Source organism: Tachypleus tridentatus, chromosome 10 (genome assembly GCF_004210375.1).
Source record: "Tachypleus tridentatus isolate NWPU-2018 chromosome 10, ASM421037v1, whole genome shotgun sequence".
Classification (NCBI taxonomy): Eukaryota; Metazoa; Arthropoda; class Merostomata; order Xiphosura; family Limulidae; genus Tachypleus; species Tachypleus tridentatus.
The window spans coordinates 83,626,274-83,641,843 of record NC_134834.1 but is presented as its reverse complement, the minus strand read 5'-3'; the positions used below and the strand labels follow the sequence as shown (position 1 = coordinate 83,641,843).

At 33.5% G+C, this 15,570-nt stretch overlaps 1 protein-coding gene across 3 annotated transcripts in view; it reads left to right on the top strand.

Annotated features, from left to right (window-relative positions):
* Positions 1-15,570, top strand: part of LOC143229743 (phospholipid-transporting ATPase ABCA3-like) — an 89,509-nt gene that overhangs the window by 6,526 nt on the left and 67,413 nt on the right. The window contains exons 2-3 of one of the 3 annotated variants that reach the window (XM_076462496.1): positions 2,292-2,386; positions 6,039-6,443. In XM_076462496.1, coding sequence (XP_076318611.1) covers positions 6,098-6,443 — 346 coding nt within the window. In that variant the 5' untranslated portion in view covers positions 2,292-2,386; positions 6,039-6,097. Of the gene's footprint in view, positions 1-2,291; positions 2,387-3,615; positions 3,733-6,038; positions 6,444-15,570 lie in introns of those variants that run through there. The other 2 variants (XM_076462497.1, XM_076462495.1) reach the window with 2 other exon arrangements.

The window sequence follows — 15,570 nt, the reverse complement described above, 5'->3', positions numbered from 1 at the left end:
TACCAATGGTTCCAGATTGTTGGTACCAATACTCAAGCATTTTTAATTATGTGACTTGATTAGTTAGTAATTCAATTATTCTTTCCAGTGTGTCCTTGTGGGAAGGTATTTTTTTCACATCAAACCAAATTGTTAATTATTTGTAAACCTTCATGGTGTGACAACTATGGCAATCAATCAGTTGAAATCTATGTTTTCCATTGGTTTTAAATTAATGAAAGTTGGCTTCAGAAAATCTATTAGTAAATTATAAATTACAGCATGTCAGAGGTAGTTTTTGAATTTTCAATGACTGCTCTTGACATTTGAACAATATAAAAATATAGCTTCATAATGTGGATGATGAAATTGTAGAGAATATTTTGTGTTAAACTTTGTAGGTTGTTTTTTTTTAAGCAGTGGACAAAAAATAACATCCAGAAGAGGAAATGGATCAAAAAAAGCCAAGTTGTCACATGAGGGAAATTTGAAGTTGTTTTTAAATACTTTCTTATACAATTAAAACTTTAAAACTTATATTAAAAATTGATTTATTATCTATGGTTTGGCATTGAGTTTGTTTGTATATTGCAATAATTAAATAATTTAATTAAATTTTCAATGTAACTTGCTAAAATATTGTGACATGCGCATTTGACCTGCTTGCATGTTAAGGGTTAAAGAATTTTGTTTGTTTTGTTTTGAAATTTGTGCAAAGCTACACAAGGGCTAACTGCACTAGCCATCCCTAATTTAGCAGTGTAAGACTAGAGAGAAGGCAACTAGTTGTCATCACCCACTGCCAACTCTTTGGCTACTATTTTACCAATGAAAAGTGGGATTGACTATCACATTATAACGCCCCCTACTGCTGAGAGAACAAGCATGTTTAGTGTGACTGGGATTTGAACCCGTGACCTTCAGATTATGAGTTGAGTGCCTTAACCACCTGCTAATGCTGGTCTGGGTTAAAGAAGCAGCAGTAGTTTGTAATTAATTGCAGTAATTGGGAAAATGAAGATTTTGCTGCTAAAAATAAGTTCCATTTGTTAGTAATCCTTTTTTTGTATAAACTACTTTGAAATGTGACTTTTTTAGAATTACCAGTGAATTAAAGCAAAAAATGTAAAGATAACAAAAACAAAGTAATAGTGTGTGTTTTTATATATATACAGACACACACATGTGCATACTTTATTTTCACTTCTAAAGGCATATGTCGTAACCCATACCAATAATACTTGAGTTTACTTGGGCATGAGGCTTATTTCTGCTTGATGATGCAAAAATGTCAGTTTCAGAGAGATGAAACAATGTATATAGTTTATGACTGTATACATTTTTTTATCATTCTTGTAAGCAGATCTAAGAGTTTATCCATTTCTGTGCAATACATAGTTGATTATTTATGCTCCTATGATACTGTGAAACAAAGGTTTAAAAACTCTTTGTGTTTCTGTCAGGATTTGATTAAAACAGAAAAAGATAAAAGATGTGTTGAAACTAGTGAGCAGGTCATGGTTCAGCTGCCATAATATGCTAACTAGTGAGCAGGTCATGGTTCAGCTGCCATATGCTAGGAGAGTGCTGTTGAAATGTGTCGGATGTAAGGATTGCAAATGCTGTTCTCCTGGCTGTGTAATGTAGTCCAGATCTCTGTCTTTTTCTAGAAATTAAAAGTATTTCTTAATATTGTATATCGTCCTCCATCCATTTTGTTCAGAAATTGTTTTCTTTAAAAGCATGTATGGATATAGTATAGAAGTTCAGGGTGCAGAAACTCCAAACCTTTTTTTTTTTTTCCAGAAGTTTATAACCACTATTTATAATAAGTAGGTGTGGATTTAAGGAAGAGGTTCAAGGAGGTTGAATCCCATCCACTTGTGTCTATTTTATTTCAGAAATTAATAACTGTATTATTTAATGTTGTAAAAGTATGCACAGATATAATGGATCCAAACTTCTCAGTTGTTTTTGGAAATTAATAAAAAAAATAACTTCCAGAATACAAGTAGCCATTAAAACATTGGCCAGTAGAGGAATAAATTTTATCAGTTACCCTGTAGTAACCTTTGTGAACTTCTCCAACTATGACATAACAAGATCCATTTCCAGAATACATGTAGTTATTTCAACATTGGCCCATAGAGAAATAATTATAATATGATATAAAGGCACCGTGAGCAGAATAGTGAACAATAAGCCACACATCCTGTCACACATTTGAAATGACAAGCTTTGGTAACATTAAGTAGCCTTCCATCTGAGAGCTAGAACAGTTACCAAGCATTGATAGCTGTCTTATCCAACAGGTTTGGATTGTCATACAAAAAAAAATATCTGGAAAAAGCTCAAGTACAGGATAAGGAGGATAAAGAACTTAGATGAACTTATAAAGATTGGAAAGGTTTGCTCATTTATCTTACCCAGATACTTGTAAAATAATTGATTTGGTTTAACGTGCCATATTTATAGATAAATAGCAGATGAGGATATGAGAATTAGGCTGAAACAAAGTAGGTGTACATCCTTAAAATAAAGTTTGTAGTTGATGATTGAATTTGAAGCCATTAAAAGTACAGATAACTTTCTAGGCTAAACTTATCATAATCATTACAACTTGCAACTCCCTCCAGCTAACAGTAAAATTAACTTTAAAAATATAGCTTACTAAAAATAGGATAAAGACAACTGGATGATAGAACAAAATGTACAATTCAGACAGTGGAACTGGAATCTTTTCAAAAGTTTAATAATATAATAGAATACATAATTTTCTGGAAAATAGAATGATTTTTAAACTTATTTCAAAGGTAGATATCTAGGCCTTGAAGGACTTAATTATTCTGTTGTCTCTAATGTTAGGCTTAATTCATATGTTCTTGAGTCCATTGCCCTGTAAAGCTTATGAAACTATTGCTTGATATCAGAAAAATTATATTTGCATTTGAAATCTGAATAGCTATTGCATTTTTGCACATTTCATACATATGTATATATATATTTGTGTGTATGTGAACATTTTGTGGGGAAAATCTTGCTTGGTAATTCTTATTGTGGTTTTGCTTTGTCAACCAAAGTGCATTTCAATAACAACCAAGTATAGTTGCTTATTCAATATAATAATTTTACCAATTACACAGGGTAATCAAACATAACAGTATATATTTAGTGGCATGCCAGTTTTGAATTTTGTACCACCATGAAGAAAGAGTATTTCTCTTTCAACTTCTGTGTTTTAAGAGGTTGAGTTTAGTAATCACATTTTGAAAAGTGTCATTTTAGTCATTATTGTGTGTCTATAGATAAGCCTTGTCACTGAGAGAGTTATTTATCTACAAACATGACATTAGAAGAGCTAATGTTCTATGCTTCTGAATTGTTTCTTGTTTAGTAAACACTCTAAAATGTGAAACCTCAGCCTCACCTTTTGTGTTATACTGATATTCCTTACAAATTCTTAGCATTGAGAATGCTAATTTGTTTGTTATGGTACACTGAGCTAGTAGAAAGTGTTTTCCATTTGCTATCTCATAAAAACTAATATTATCAATTATTTCAATGTAATTACATTCAAGGCTTTGTTTTTCATTTTATTTTTATGTTATTGTATTGTAAATAATTTATGATAATTAGGCACCACAGATGGCAGTTGATGGCAATTATAAACTAAGACAGGGATTCAAGTTACAGATCTTTGCATGGTTGGTTGTAATTATTACACCTATGGATATAGTGCATCCTGCATGCCCTGTAAGTTGCACTAAAGACTATTCAGTAAATAATTTTGTGTCTCTTTGTAGAAAAATATAATTTGTAGTTGTAAGCCCTAGGGTTATTACATGAACATTCGTGTAAAGTTTGTTGGGTTTTTTTTTTCATCCTAGCAGTATCTCATTTATTTATCTCTTACCAAGATTTTGTGTTTATGTATGTCTAATATTTCCTATTGTACTGAGAATCTAACGGAACAGTTTGTTAGAAATAAAGTTTCCAACTGTTAAGTTATTCGGCCAAATCATTTGACTATTTTATATCTGGCTGAAACATTTGTGGCACGAGAAACCCACTTAAAGCAAAAATATATTCTCAAGATGGCTGGTATGGGTATTAAAACTTTAATTAAATTAAAGTACAGAACAGTGTTTTAACCTTCATAGGTTATCTTCAGGTTAACCTGAAGAATACATTTTGGCTGAAACATATCTATTGCATCTGCTCCATACATGTTAATATCATTTTTGTACATAGAAATAGAATTATGCCAAAAAGACAATGTACATGTATGAAACTATTTTTCATGATTACTTCGTAATTAAGAAAAATTGAGATTGTATATATGTATATTTTAAAAATTTTTACAGGTGTGTATTAACTCTGCTTGTTTGCATTCAGTATTTCCAACCAGGCTTTTTTTTTCATTTGTTTTTTACAGGAAGTACATACCTGTTTAATATATTACTACTATTAATAAAATTATAGAATTATGAAAGCTGATTATTGCTAATGATTATCAGGGCTGTATAATAGTGAATAATATATTTCATACACACAACAGTAGTTAAATTCAGTACTGTATTAGAACATAATATTTCTAGCTGTATTTCAAGGATGGAAAATATGCTGCTATTGGGTTATTTTTGACAATAAAACTGTCACCAGTGGATGGATTACTAAATGAAGAATGTATCTTTATGTAGATAATTTTTCTACATCTACCATTCTTTCAAGAAGTCTTTTAATGAAACAAACTTGCATATGTGGGACCTTACTATTTAAAAAAAAAAAAAACACTTGCCTACTGATGTTACTGTAAAAAAAAACATCTGAAAGCCAGTGAAGTTGTTGGTAAGCAATATTGTCAAGGAATAAAGGTTGTTAAATGGATCGACAGACGTGAGCTTCTGATGTTGAATACAGATCCTAGTCATAATATCCAAATGAAAAAACTGGGGTGCTGGGAATTGTAATAGATAAGAAATGCAAAAACCATCTCGTATAATTGACTACATCAAAACTGAAAAAGGAGTGAATATTTCAAATTAGATGGCTGCTTGTGAGTCACCTTCTACACAAGACTGACAAATGGTATAAGAAGGTATCATTTGAGCTTCTTCTTGGATTATCAATAGTAAATCTATACATACTATATACTAAACACCATGCAATAACATATGTCTGTCAAGAGTTTTTGAGAATCAGTACTTTTTCACCACTGACAAGGAAAGACCAAGAGGACATTTCTGTAGAAAGAGAGAGGAGCACTGTTAGAGAACAAAGGGTAGAACATTAACCCCATTGAAATGGATGGCAAAAGTTATGAGACATGCAAATGTTGCAGAGGTTGCAGTAAAAACATATGAATAAATGGAAATTCAAAAATGGCAGTCTTCAAAGCTAAAAGATTGAAAAAAATACTGTGCAGAATGGAAGGGGAACCTTTCTTATGTGTGTCTTGTTATGAGCAGAAGCATGATGCAGAAAAATGTGAAATTTTGAAAGAAAGCAAGGAATATATTTTGTGATTTTACTCCCTTATACATTAGAACATACTACTAAGTCATGAATTATAACCTATATAATTTCTTCCTTCAAAAAGGTGAAATTAATGTTTATGTTACCAAATTTCACATAAATATAACACAGTTTAATCATGAAAAAGGGTTAAATACTGTACATTGAAATAAAAAGTATTTGAATTTCATGCACAAGCAAAAATTAAACTAAGACTATCACAACTTACAAAACTTAAAATGAAAATGTATAAAAAATGGTTGTGATACACCAGTGGCTCTTTTGCCAAGTGATGCAAGCCAGTTGTGAACCATTGGTAACTCATGGCATTGTGTATAAAAATTATCTTCAAATCTGTATTTTACATGATCAAATCAATGTATTATTTATTCACTTAATTTTTAGAAAATTACTGATAGAATACCCAGAAAAAATATAAAAATTACATTGATGTATTCCAGAGAAAACAAAAGAAAGCTTATTTACCTACCTAGTTGGAAGTGTCTTTATAATTTATGATTTTTTTCTTATTTATGTATTTGCAGTAACTACATTCTGAAAGGTAAAACAGGGAAAAGAGCATAAGAATTACTCATCAGGAAGTATGGGAGTTGTACAACAGTTTTTGCTTCTTATATGGAAAGGCTTACTGCTTCGTCGACGCCATTACATTGTCACAGGATTTGAGGTCATAACTCCTCTTTTGCTGTCAGCACTTCTTGCCTATCTCAGGACTCTTGGCCCAACGGACACAGATATGGGAACGGCAGTGAAACATAATGCTACTATCTTTAACCCAGTAAATCCACTTACTTTGAACTATGCTTTTATTGACTACAGTCAGTCCAACAAAACATTTTTTTACTGTCCTCGAAACCAAAGGAATAATATGTTGCTTGAAAAGGCCTTCAACAAGATTAAAATGTCAAGCATGGGTTTTAGAAGTCCAAGTAAGAATGAGCCTTTTTATTCTTAACATAATATAGTAATTATTTTATTTAAATGTAAATAAATTAAATAAAAAAATCTTTAAAGTAAGTATGATAAAGCATTTTGTAAAGCTGTCATGAACTAAAAGCTAAGGCAGAATTTCATTTTTTGTTAAATATAAAATTTTAATTAATATTAACAAATTGCTGTGAATAAATTAAATGTATCACTTAAGGCCACTGAATTATGGATATATTTCATCTTGCATGTGTGACTAAATGCCCAAAACAAACACTCGGGAAATTTTATGTGATGTAGCGTGATTGTAACCTATGGGGATACAGTAGGTTTTATTGTGATCTTTGCAACATGTTTTTATCTTTTAAGTGTCTAAACATATAATTTTTAAGTAAATTTTTGGTGATCATATGTATATCACTACAATATAAGTCTACCCATATTAATTTATATTGTTCTGCAAAGTATTCTCTTTTCTGTGTGACATTGGGTGTTTAGTACAGTTTATTTTCAGTACTGTTTCAAAGCTCACCCAGGATATGATGACTAATATTTTAATATGTAAATGGTACCAAAGTTATGGTTTAGATCTGGGCTCTGGGTATGCCATTCAGAGACCTTAATGCTCTTATGAGTTTTGTTTTTTATGGCAAAATGTATAATTCTATTACAACATTTTTTTTATTTTATTGACTAACTATGGTTTCTAAAATGTGTTTATTTAATTTTTTTTAATGTATTCATTATATTTTTTCATAGTACAGTTAGGAGGATTTAAGTTAATACAGTTTTTCTTTCAGGTGCAAAACCTGCTAACTTAACATATAATTACACATTTATTACACTATCCAAACATAACTTTTCTTGATAATAATTTCATATCCTGCAGTCATCTTAATGATGCTTAACCTAGAATGTATGATGTAACTGAAGTCCACACATTATTTCTTCCTTTACATGCAGGTGTCTGTTAACACACACATTCTTAAACACACATAATGTCTATTAATAACATGTTAAGTTTTTACAGTTCACATTTCATCAAAGAACTGAACATGGTATTAAGTGGAAAGCTAAATGAAGAAATTAACTGACAGGCATAAGTATATTTAACAAGAGAATGTTGAGAATTACAAGAGAGAGGAAATAAATTATTTATGAAAAAACTTTTCTTTCCTAACTTGGCAATGAAGTATTTATGTGCTTAATTAATGTAAGAGACTCAAAAAAAATTATTTTAAATATCAGTGACGTCGAGAAACCCACTTGTTGTGAAATATATATGCAAAAACGGTTCGTTTGGGTTGAGAAAATATTTTACATAGAAGAGCGAACAACGTTTCGACCTTCTTCGGTCATCGTCAGGTTCACAAAGAAAGAGGTAACTGACCGGAAGCTGACCACATGTTTGAAAGGGGTTGTGTAACTGGGTGTCGGAATGTAGAAAACTAAAAAACAACCTTACAAAAAGAGATATTAATTCCATTAAAAACCTAAAACAAGACAAAAACATAAAAATTCTAAAAGCAGATAAAGGTAACGCTATAGTCATAATGAACACGAATGAATACATCCAAAAAATGAATAACATCCTATCAGACACGAACAAATTTAAACCAATACACACAAATCCAACAAAGACACACGAGACGCAACTGAACAAATTGCTACTACAAATGAAAAAAGCCAACACAATTTCACAAACACTTTATTCCTACCTACATTAAAACCGACTCACGCACACCGCAAATATACGGCATCCCCAAACCTTATAAACCAGATTGTCCATTACGACCAATAATGTCCACATATGAATCGTTTAATTACAATCTTGATAAATACATAGCATGGGCATTCTCCAAATATGTAACATCAGCCAGCTCATTCATCAAAGACTCTTTTAATTTCAAGTCTAATCTAAATCAACTTAATCATAAAGCCTTAATGGCCAGTTTCGATGTTATATCCCTCTTTACAGAAGTTCCAACTACTGAAGCCTGCAAGATAGCCTTAGAACTCTATATCCGAGACCCTAACCCAACTATAGACATTCCCAGTAACCAGTTAGCAACCCTCATAGAATTCACCACGATAAAGACAAACTTCATGTTCAACAACCAAAACTATATACAAACAAATGGCCTAAGCATGGGCAACCCAGTATCACCAGTTCTAGCCAATATTTTTATGACACAAGTTGAAACACAAGCAATTAACACAGCATTACATCCACCACTATACTGGTACAGATATGTAGATGACATGGTTGCAGGATTCAAATCTACAGAACACATACTTAATTTTTTCAATCACATTAACTCTATACATCCCAACATTAACTTCACATGTAAACAGGAAGAAAGCAATCAAATATCATTTCTTAACCTCAAAATTACAAGAACCGACACACAATTCAAAACAGAAATCCACCGAAAAATCACCCATACTGGACTTATACATTCCTTGGGACTCAGCACATGAAACAACACAAAAACTCAACATACTAAGAAACCAAATAAACACAGCCATAAAACTATGCTCACCAGATAAAATTAACGATGAATTAGACAAAATAAAACAATACTTCATCAACATCAATAAGTTTCCTCCACAAACCGTAGAAAACATTATACGCACCCACCTAGACAGAAAGCAAAATCAACCAACTAAAGTAAATATATCTCACGAATCAAAAAATCACGAAACCATATACTGCTGTATACCATATATTCCTGACATCAGCAAACAAATAACCAACATTTGGCAAAAACTAGTAACAAAATATGACATTCCAGTTAATACCAAATTTATTCAAAAACCAGGCACAAGACTGAGGTCTACACTATGTAAAAACTACACTGACAAACACCACACCGACATTATTTACAAAATACAATGTGATAACTGCCACGACTTCTATATTGGAGAAACAAGTAGAAAAATGGAAACCAGATTCAAAGAACATAAAAAGTCACCTTCACACGTTTTGAACACTGCAAGTCAAATAAACACAACATAACCATAGAAAACACTCAAATACTAAATAAAGAAACAAACATAAACAAGCATAAAATTAAAGAAGCCTTACTTATACAACAACTTAAACCCAAAATAAACCAATATAAAGGAACGCCTTTATACCTATATTAATATAATAAAATAAAATAAAATTGTATATTCAAACATCTAATACTGCCCTCTACATTCCGACACCCAGTTGCACAACCCCTTTCAAACATGTGGTCAGCTTCCGGTCAATTACCTCTTTCTTTGTGAACCTGACGATGACGAAGAAGGTCAGCGTTGAAGCTCTTCTATGTAAAATATTTTCTCAACCCAAACGAGCCGTTTTTGCATATATATTTTAAATATGACATCAGTGTCTGAACTGTGGTATATAAATACTTCATTGCCAAGTTAGGAAAGAAAAGTTTTTTCATAAATAATTTATTTCCTCTCTTGTAATTCTCAACATTCTTTTGTTAGATATACTTATGCCTGTCAGTTAATTTCTTCATTTAGCTTTCAACTTAATACCATGTTCAGTTCTTTTATGAAATGTGAACTGTAAAAACTTAACATGTTATTAATAGACGTTATGTGTGTTTAAGAATGTGTGTGTGTGTGTGTGTGTGTTAACAGACACCTGCATGTAAAGGAAGAAATAATGTGTGGACTTCAGTTACATCATACATTCTAGGTTAAGCATCATTAAGATGACTGCAGGATATGAAATTATTATTAAGAAAGGTTATGTTTGGATAGTGTAATAAATGTGTAATTATATGTTAAGTTAGCAGGTTTTGCACCTGAAAGAAAAACTGTATTAACTTAAATCCTCCTAACTGACTGTGAAAGAATATAATGAGTGTTCAAACAATTTAAAATCTTTATATTAGGCCTGTGGCTTAGCTGCATGTTTAAAGGTTTATGAATACATTAAAAAAATTAAATAAACACATCTTAGAAACCATAGTTAGAAAACATATTATTAGTAGACATTATGTATGTTTAAGAATATACAGTCATGTGAAAAAGTTATGACACCCAATGAAAGCCTGTGTATTATTGTAACATTTTTGGATATATAGATTTTTAATCTCAATTTTAACAATACTGAGATATTATAGTAATATAACTAAACAATTAAAACTGAAGAAAAAACCTTTCAAGATCTTCTGTAAATGTAATTCCACAAAAATGCATATTCTAACTGTGGAAAAAGTTAGGACACCCTACCCCTAATAGCTAGTGAGATGCTTCTTGTAGCCATCTACCAGTCTCTGACATTGGTCTGAAGAAAGTTTGCCCCACTCCTCAATGGAGAATTCTTTCAGCTGTGAGATGTTTGAGGGATTTCTTGCATGTACAGCCCATTTCAAGTCACCCCACAACAACTCAATGGGATTAAGATCTGGGCTTTGACTCAGCCTTTCCAGGACTCTCCATTTCTTAGTTTTCAGCCAGTCCTTGGTGGATTTACTGGTTTGTTTTGTGTCATTGTCTTGTTGCAGGGTCCAGTTCTGCTTCAGCTTTAATTTTTGTACAGATGGTCTCACATAATCCTCAAGCACCCTCTGTTACACAGCATAATTCATGGTGGATTCTATGATTGTGAGCTGTCCAGGTCCTGCTGCAGCAAAGCAGCCCCAAACCATGACACTTCCACCTCCATGCTTCACAGTTTGTATGAGGTTCTTTTCCTGGAATGCTGTATTTGGTTTACGCCAAACATGTTCTCTGTTCTGGTGTCCAGATAATTCAATTTTGGACTCATCTGTCCAAAGAACATTATTCTAGAAGTCCTGGTCTTTGTCTACATTCTCTCTGGCAAACTTCAGTCTGGCCTTGATATTTCTCTTAGATTGCAAAGATTTCCTCCTTGCACACCTCCCATGCAAGTTAAACTTGTGCAGTCTCTTATTGATTGTAGAGGCATGCACTTTCACATCAACAGTAGCCAGAGCCTGCTGTAGGTCCCATGATAACATGTAAGGGTATTTGGAGACCTCTTATAGCATCTTGCAGTCTGCTCTCTGGGTGAACTTGCTTGGACGACCAGACTTGGGCATGTTGGCATTTATTTTGAAAGCCCTCCACTTGTTGACTATTTTCCAGACAGTGGAATGACCGATTTCAAAATTTTTTGGGATCTTTTTAAATGCCTTACCAGACTCATAAGCTACTACAGTTTTCTTTCTGAAGGCCTCAGACAGCTCTTTTGCTCTCACTATGGTGCTCACTCTCACTTCAACAGTCAGGAGCACACACCAAACTAAATGCCTGAGGTCTAAATAGGGCAAGCCTCATTCCAAATGCTGAGTAATGATCTTCTAATCATGTGCACCCAGTGTGATACACCTGTGTGTGAGTTGAGCCATTTTAAGTGGGAATAAATGTGGGGGTGTCCTCACTTTTTCCTCAGCTAGAATATGCATTTTTGTAGAATTACATTTACAGAAGATCTTGAAAGGTCTTTTCTTCAGTTTTAATTGTTTAGTTATATTCCTATAATCTCTCAGTGTTGTTAAAATTGAGATTAAATATCTATATGTCCAAAAATGTTACAAAAATACACAGGCTTTCATAGGGTGTCCTAACTTTTTCACATGACTGTATGTGTGGACTTTAATTTTGCACAAACTATTATTTATTTACTTATCTGCCTACTTTTGGGCTTGTTCTTCAAAATATTCACAACCAGTATTTGTTGGCAACGCACTGCAAAGTGTCTGGTGGTGATCTCCATTGTTCCAAAGAAAATTGACATCTAGTATTGTATGGGCTTCAATTAACATAAAAATTAGCTCATTCAAAGTATTTTCACATGAGGAGATTCAGCTGCAAAAGCCTCAAAGGTGTTATTCCGATATGGTACATTGCCACCACTCACACAAATAGCTGTGCTCATTAAATGCTGCTCTCTCTATATGCAAAAAATTTTTCATGCATGCCATAAGCTTTCTGTCTCCCCTCTATTTGAAATGCCTCATTTCGATGTGTGTCTTCTGCAAATTATTATGCAACAAACCCTCACTAATGAGAGTGCCAGACGTACCCATTACAGTTTTACCAGACTATTACTTTTCATTTGACAGTGCTAATGTTTAGATGTGTATAGTTTTGCTTTAGTATGCTTCATCTGTGGAACTTAAGACCACTCTGAAAGTATAACTATTTCTTTATTAATAATTTTTGATTCTGTAGTTGATAGCTTTATTTTCAATTCACTTTCTGGTCTTTTTTTTTTATTTTCACTCTTTCACACATATGTATTAATCTATCAAACAATTTCTTTGATGTATTTTTTGGGGGTGAGGTTAAGGTTGTCACTTTAGATATTGCATCTTCTGCAAGAATTATTTCATTGACAGCAAATGGGGGTGATCTATCATTGGTTTTTGTCTGTGATTATTATCCGAGAGATTGATCATTATATGGGTTACCCACCTTGTCCTGAACTTAAACTTCCTCAAGAACAAGCTGAAGCTGTTTGGTGTCATGAAGATTTTGATAGCCATTTTCCGTAACTTTATCCCACCTGCGTAATCATCTAAGCCTAATACAGTCATTTTAGACATGGTTTCTCAGATATGTGATGTTGTATCCATTTTACTGATTTCCAATTATCCATGTCCTCTGTTGCACTATAACTTCTTATCTTCTTATTTAATTTTCCCACCTTTTATGGATATTAGAGTTCATGCTGAGCATTTTGCTTCCCCAGTGGTTGATGCCAGCATGCCTTCTCCATCATGGGCTGTAGATCACTTTTGCTTTGGCATGCCATCAAGCTGACTGTTCATTTCTAGACTCAGCAGTTGGGGTCTGTTTTGCCACTTTGGGGGACACTGTGATTATCAGGGACATTTAACTCATGCATTACACACATTGTTTCTCTGTTGTTAGGATCTTCTGCTTATGATGTGGCATTGTTCTAGGTTCATTTGCCACTCACTTGTCTCCTTCTGTGGCAGTATGTATTCATCCATGTTCCTGACATTTTAGAATCATATGTAGATTCCCTGCATCAACATACTACCCCTTTTTCTTCTGTAGCTTGTTCATCAAAAATGAAACTTCGACAAGCCCTTTATCCATCCTAGTCTCTCTCAACCTATATTTGTTCCTTCTTCTAGGGATTCCTTATTATATTGTTTTCTTTAACATAGATTGGCATCACACCAGCAGTGTTGGTGACTAAATGGTTGGGTTCTGGTATGGTGGGAGCTTGACTGTGTGAATCTGTTACACATTGGAAATCTTTCCTCATGTCAGTAGTTATTCAGGTTCTGTTAGATGGATTTATCTTAAAATTCCTTTGTCACAAGTACCCCTTTCCTTTTCAAGATCAAATTAACAGCCAGCATCTGTAAGAGACAGTTCAAGACCTTCTGTCTCAACAGGCTATCATATCTGTGGATCATCATCTTTCTTCTGGTGTTTATTCCAGGGTAGTTATTGTCTCTGAGAAAAATGAATACTGGCAACTTGTTATGGATTTGTCCCACCTGAATCAAATTTTTTGTCTCTCTCGTTTTACCACGGGATTATTTCTCATTCTCAGGTGAGCTTTTTCTCCAGGTTTATCAATAATCAAATTAGACATCACAAATGCTTACTTACATATCCTGATTGTTTGGCAGTCTTGCCCATATCTTCAGTTTGTCAGTCAAGGGGAATGTTGTCATATTTGCACACTACCTTTTCGACTTGGTTCAGCCCCATATGTTTTTGTCGGGTCATTCAAGATCTTGTTTGTCATCTTCATAATCTCAAGATGCTTCTTCATCTTTATATGGATGACTAAGCCCTGTGATCTCATTTTGGACAGAAGTCAGCAATCATATTCCTCACCTGTTCTGGAAGGTGGCTTGAATGGACTGGTTAATGAAATTGGAGAAGTCTTTCTTTCAACCTACCCAATATCTGAGCTATGTGGATGTTTTTTCAACACCCATCTCAGTTGGACCCAACTTTCTCCACTTTCTTGCTGATCTCTCAGTTACAGCCCATGAGGTTTTATCTCTTTTCATGAGGTAGTCTTCCATGGTTGCACTTATTCTCTTGGGTTGTGCTCATATGCATGGGCTTTTCATGACCAGTGAAATCTTGCATAGGATCATTTGGAGGCTCTTATTTCCCTTCCTCCTTTTAATGAATGCTTCTTTTCAGGAATGAAGGGAACATAGGTCAATTAATGGGAGGTTTTTGGTGTTGGTTTGCAGCCAAGAAGTCTTATTGTATCAATACTCTGGAGATTTTAGATGTACATTGGGCCTTGAATCATTTTTCTGACCAAACATCACATGCTAATGATTAATTCTGACAATTCTACAGTGATTTCTTATTTTCATCATCAAGTTGGCATCTGTTCTTGGTATCTACATTTCACACATTGGATCTTTTTTCTTAGCTCATGTGCAAGGTATTCATTGCATTATGTGTTATGTTCTAGGTGCTTTCAGTCTTGTTACAAATCATCTTTCCTGTACAGACAAAATCTGTTTGATCGAATGGCCTCCTGATCTTCTTGTTTTCTAGTGGTTTTGCCTTTAGTGGAGTACTTTTCACATTAATGCTTTTGCCGTATTCATCAACTAAAGACTACCTCTTTCTTGGTCTCTAGCCCTTCATCCTTTTTCCCTGGTTGTTGATGCTTTCAATCAAGGTCAAGTCAATAAATACCTATATGTCAAGTCATTCTTATTGCTCCTTACTGGCCAACTCAGCCATGGCTTTTTATACTTATTCATCTACAACTTCCACTATATCCCTCCCTTATTCAATAACCTCAGTTATTGGTGCTTTGACATGCTCTTCCTGTCCTACATCTTCATGCTTGTTTTTTAATCAGGTTTTTGATGAGGAGGTCAGACAGGTCCTGATATATTGCTTCATTTCTAGCCCATTACATCTTCCATTCTCTGGTGGAAGCCTATCAATATAAATAGAACATTTTCTGCCATTGGTCTGTGAATGGGAGTTTTCAGCTGATTGGTTTACTATTCCTCATATTCCTGAGTTTCTTATTTGACTTTTTGGTTGGAGATTCTCTCTCCTTAATTTCAGTTATGGGGAGACTTTGTCCCACACCTTTCATTCTTGCTGATATTATAAGATATTTAT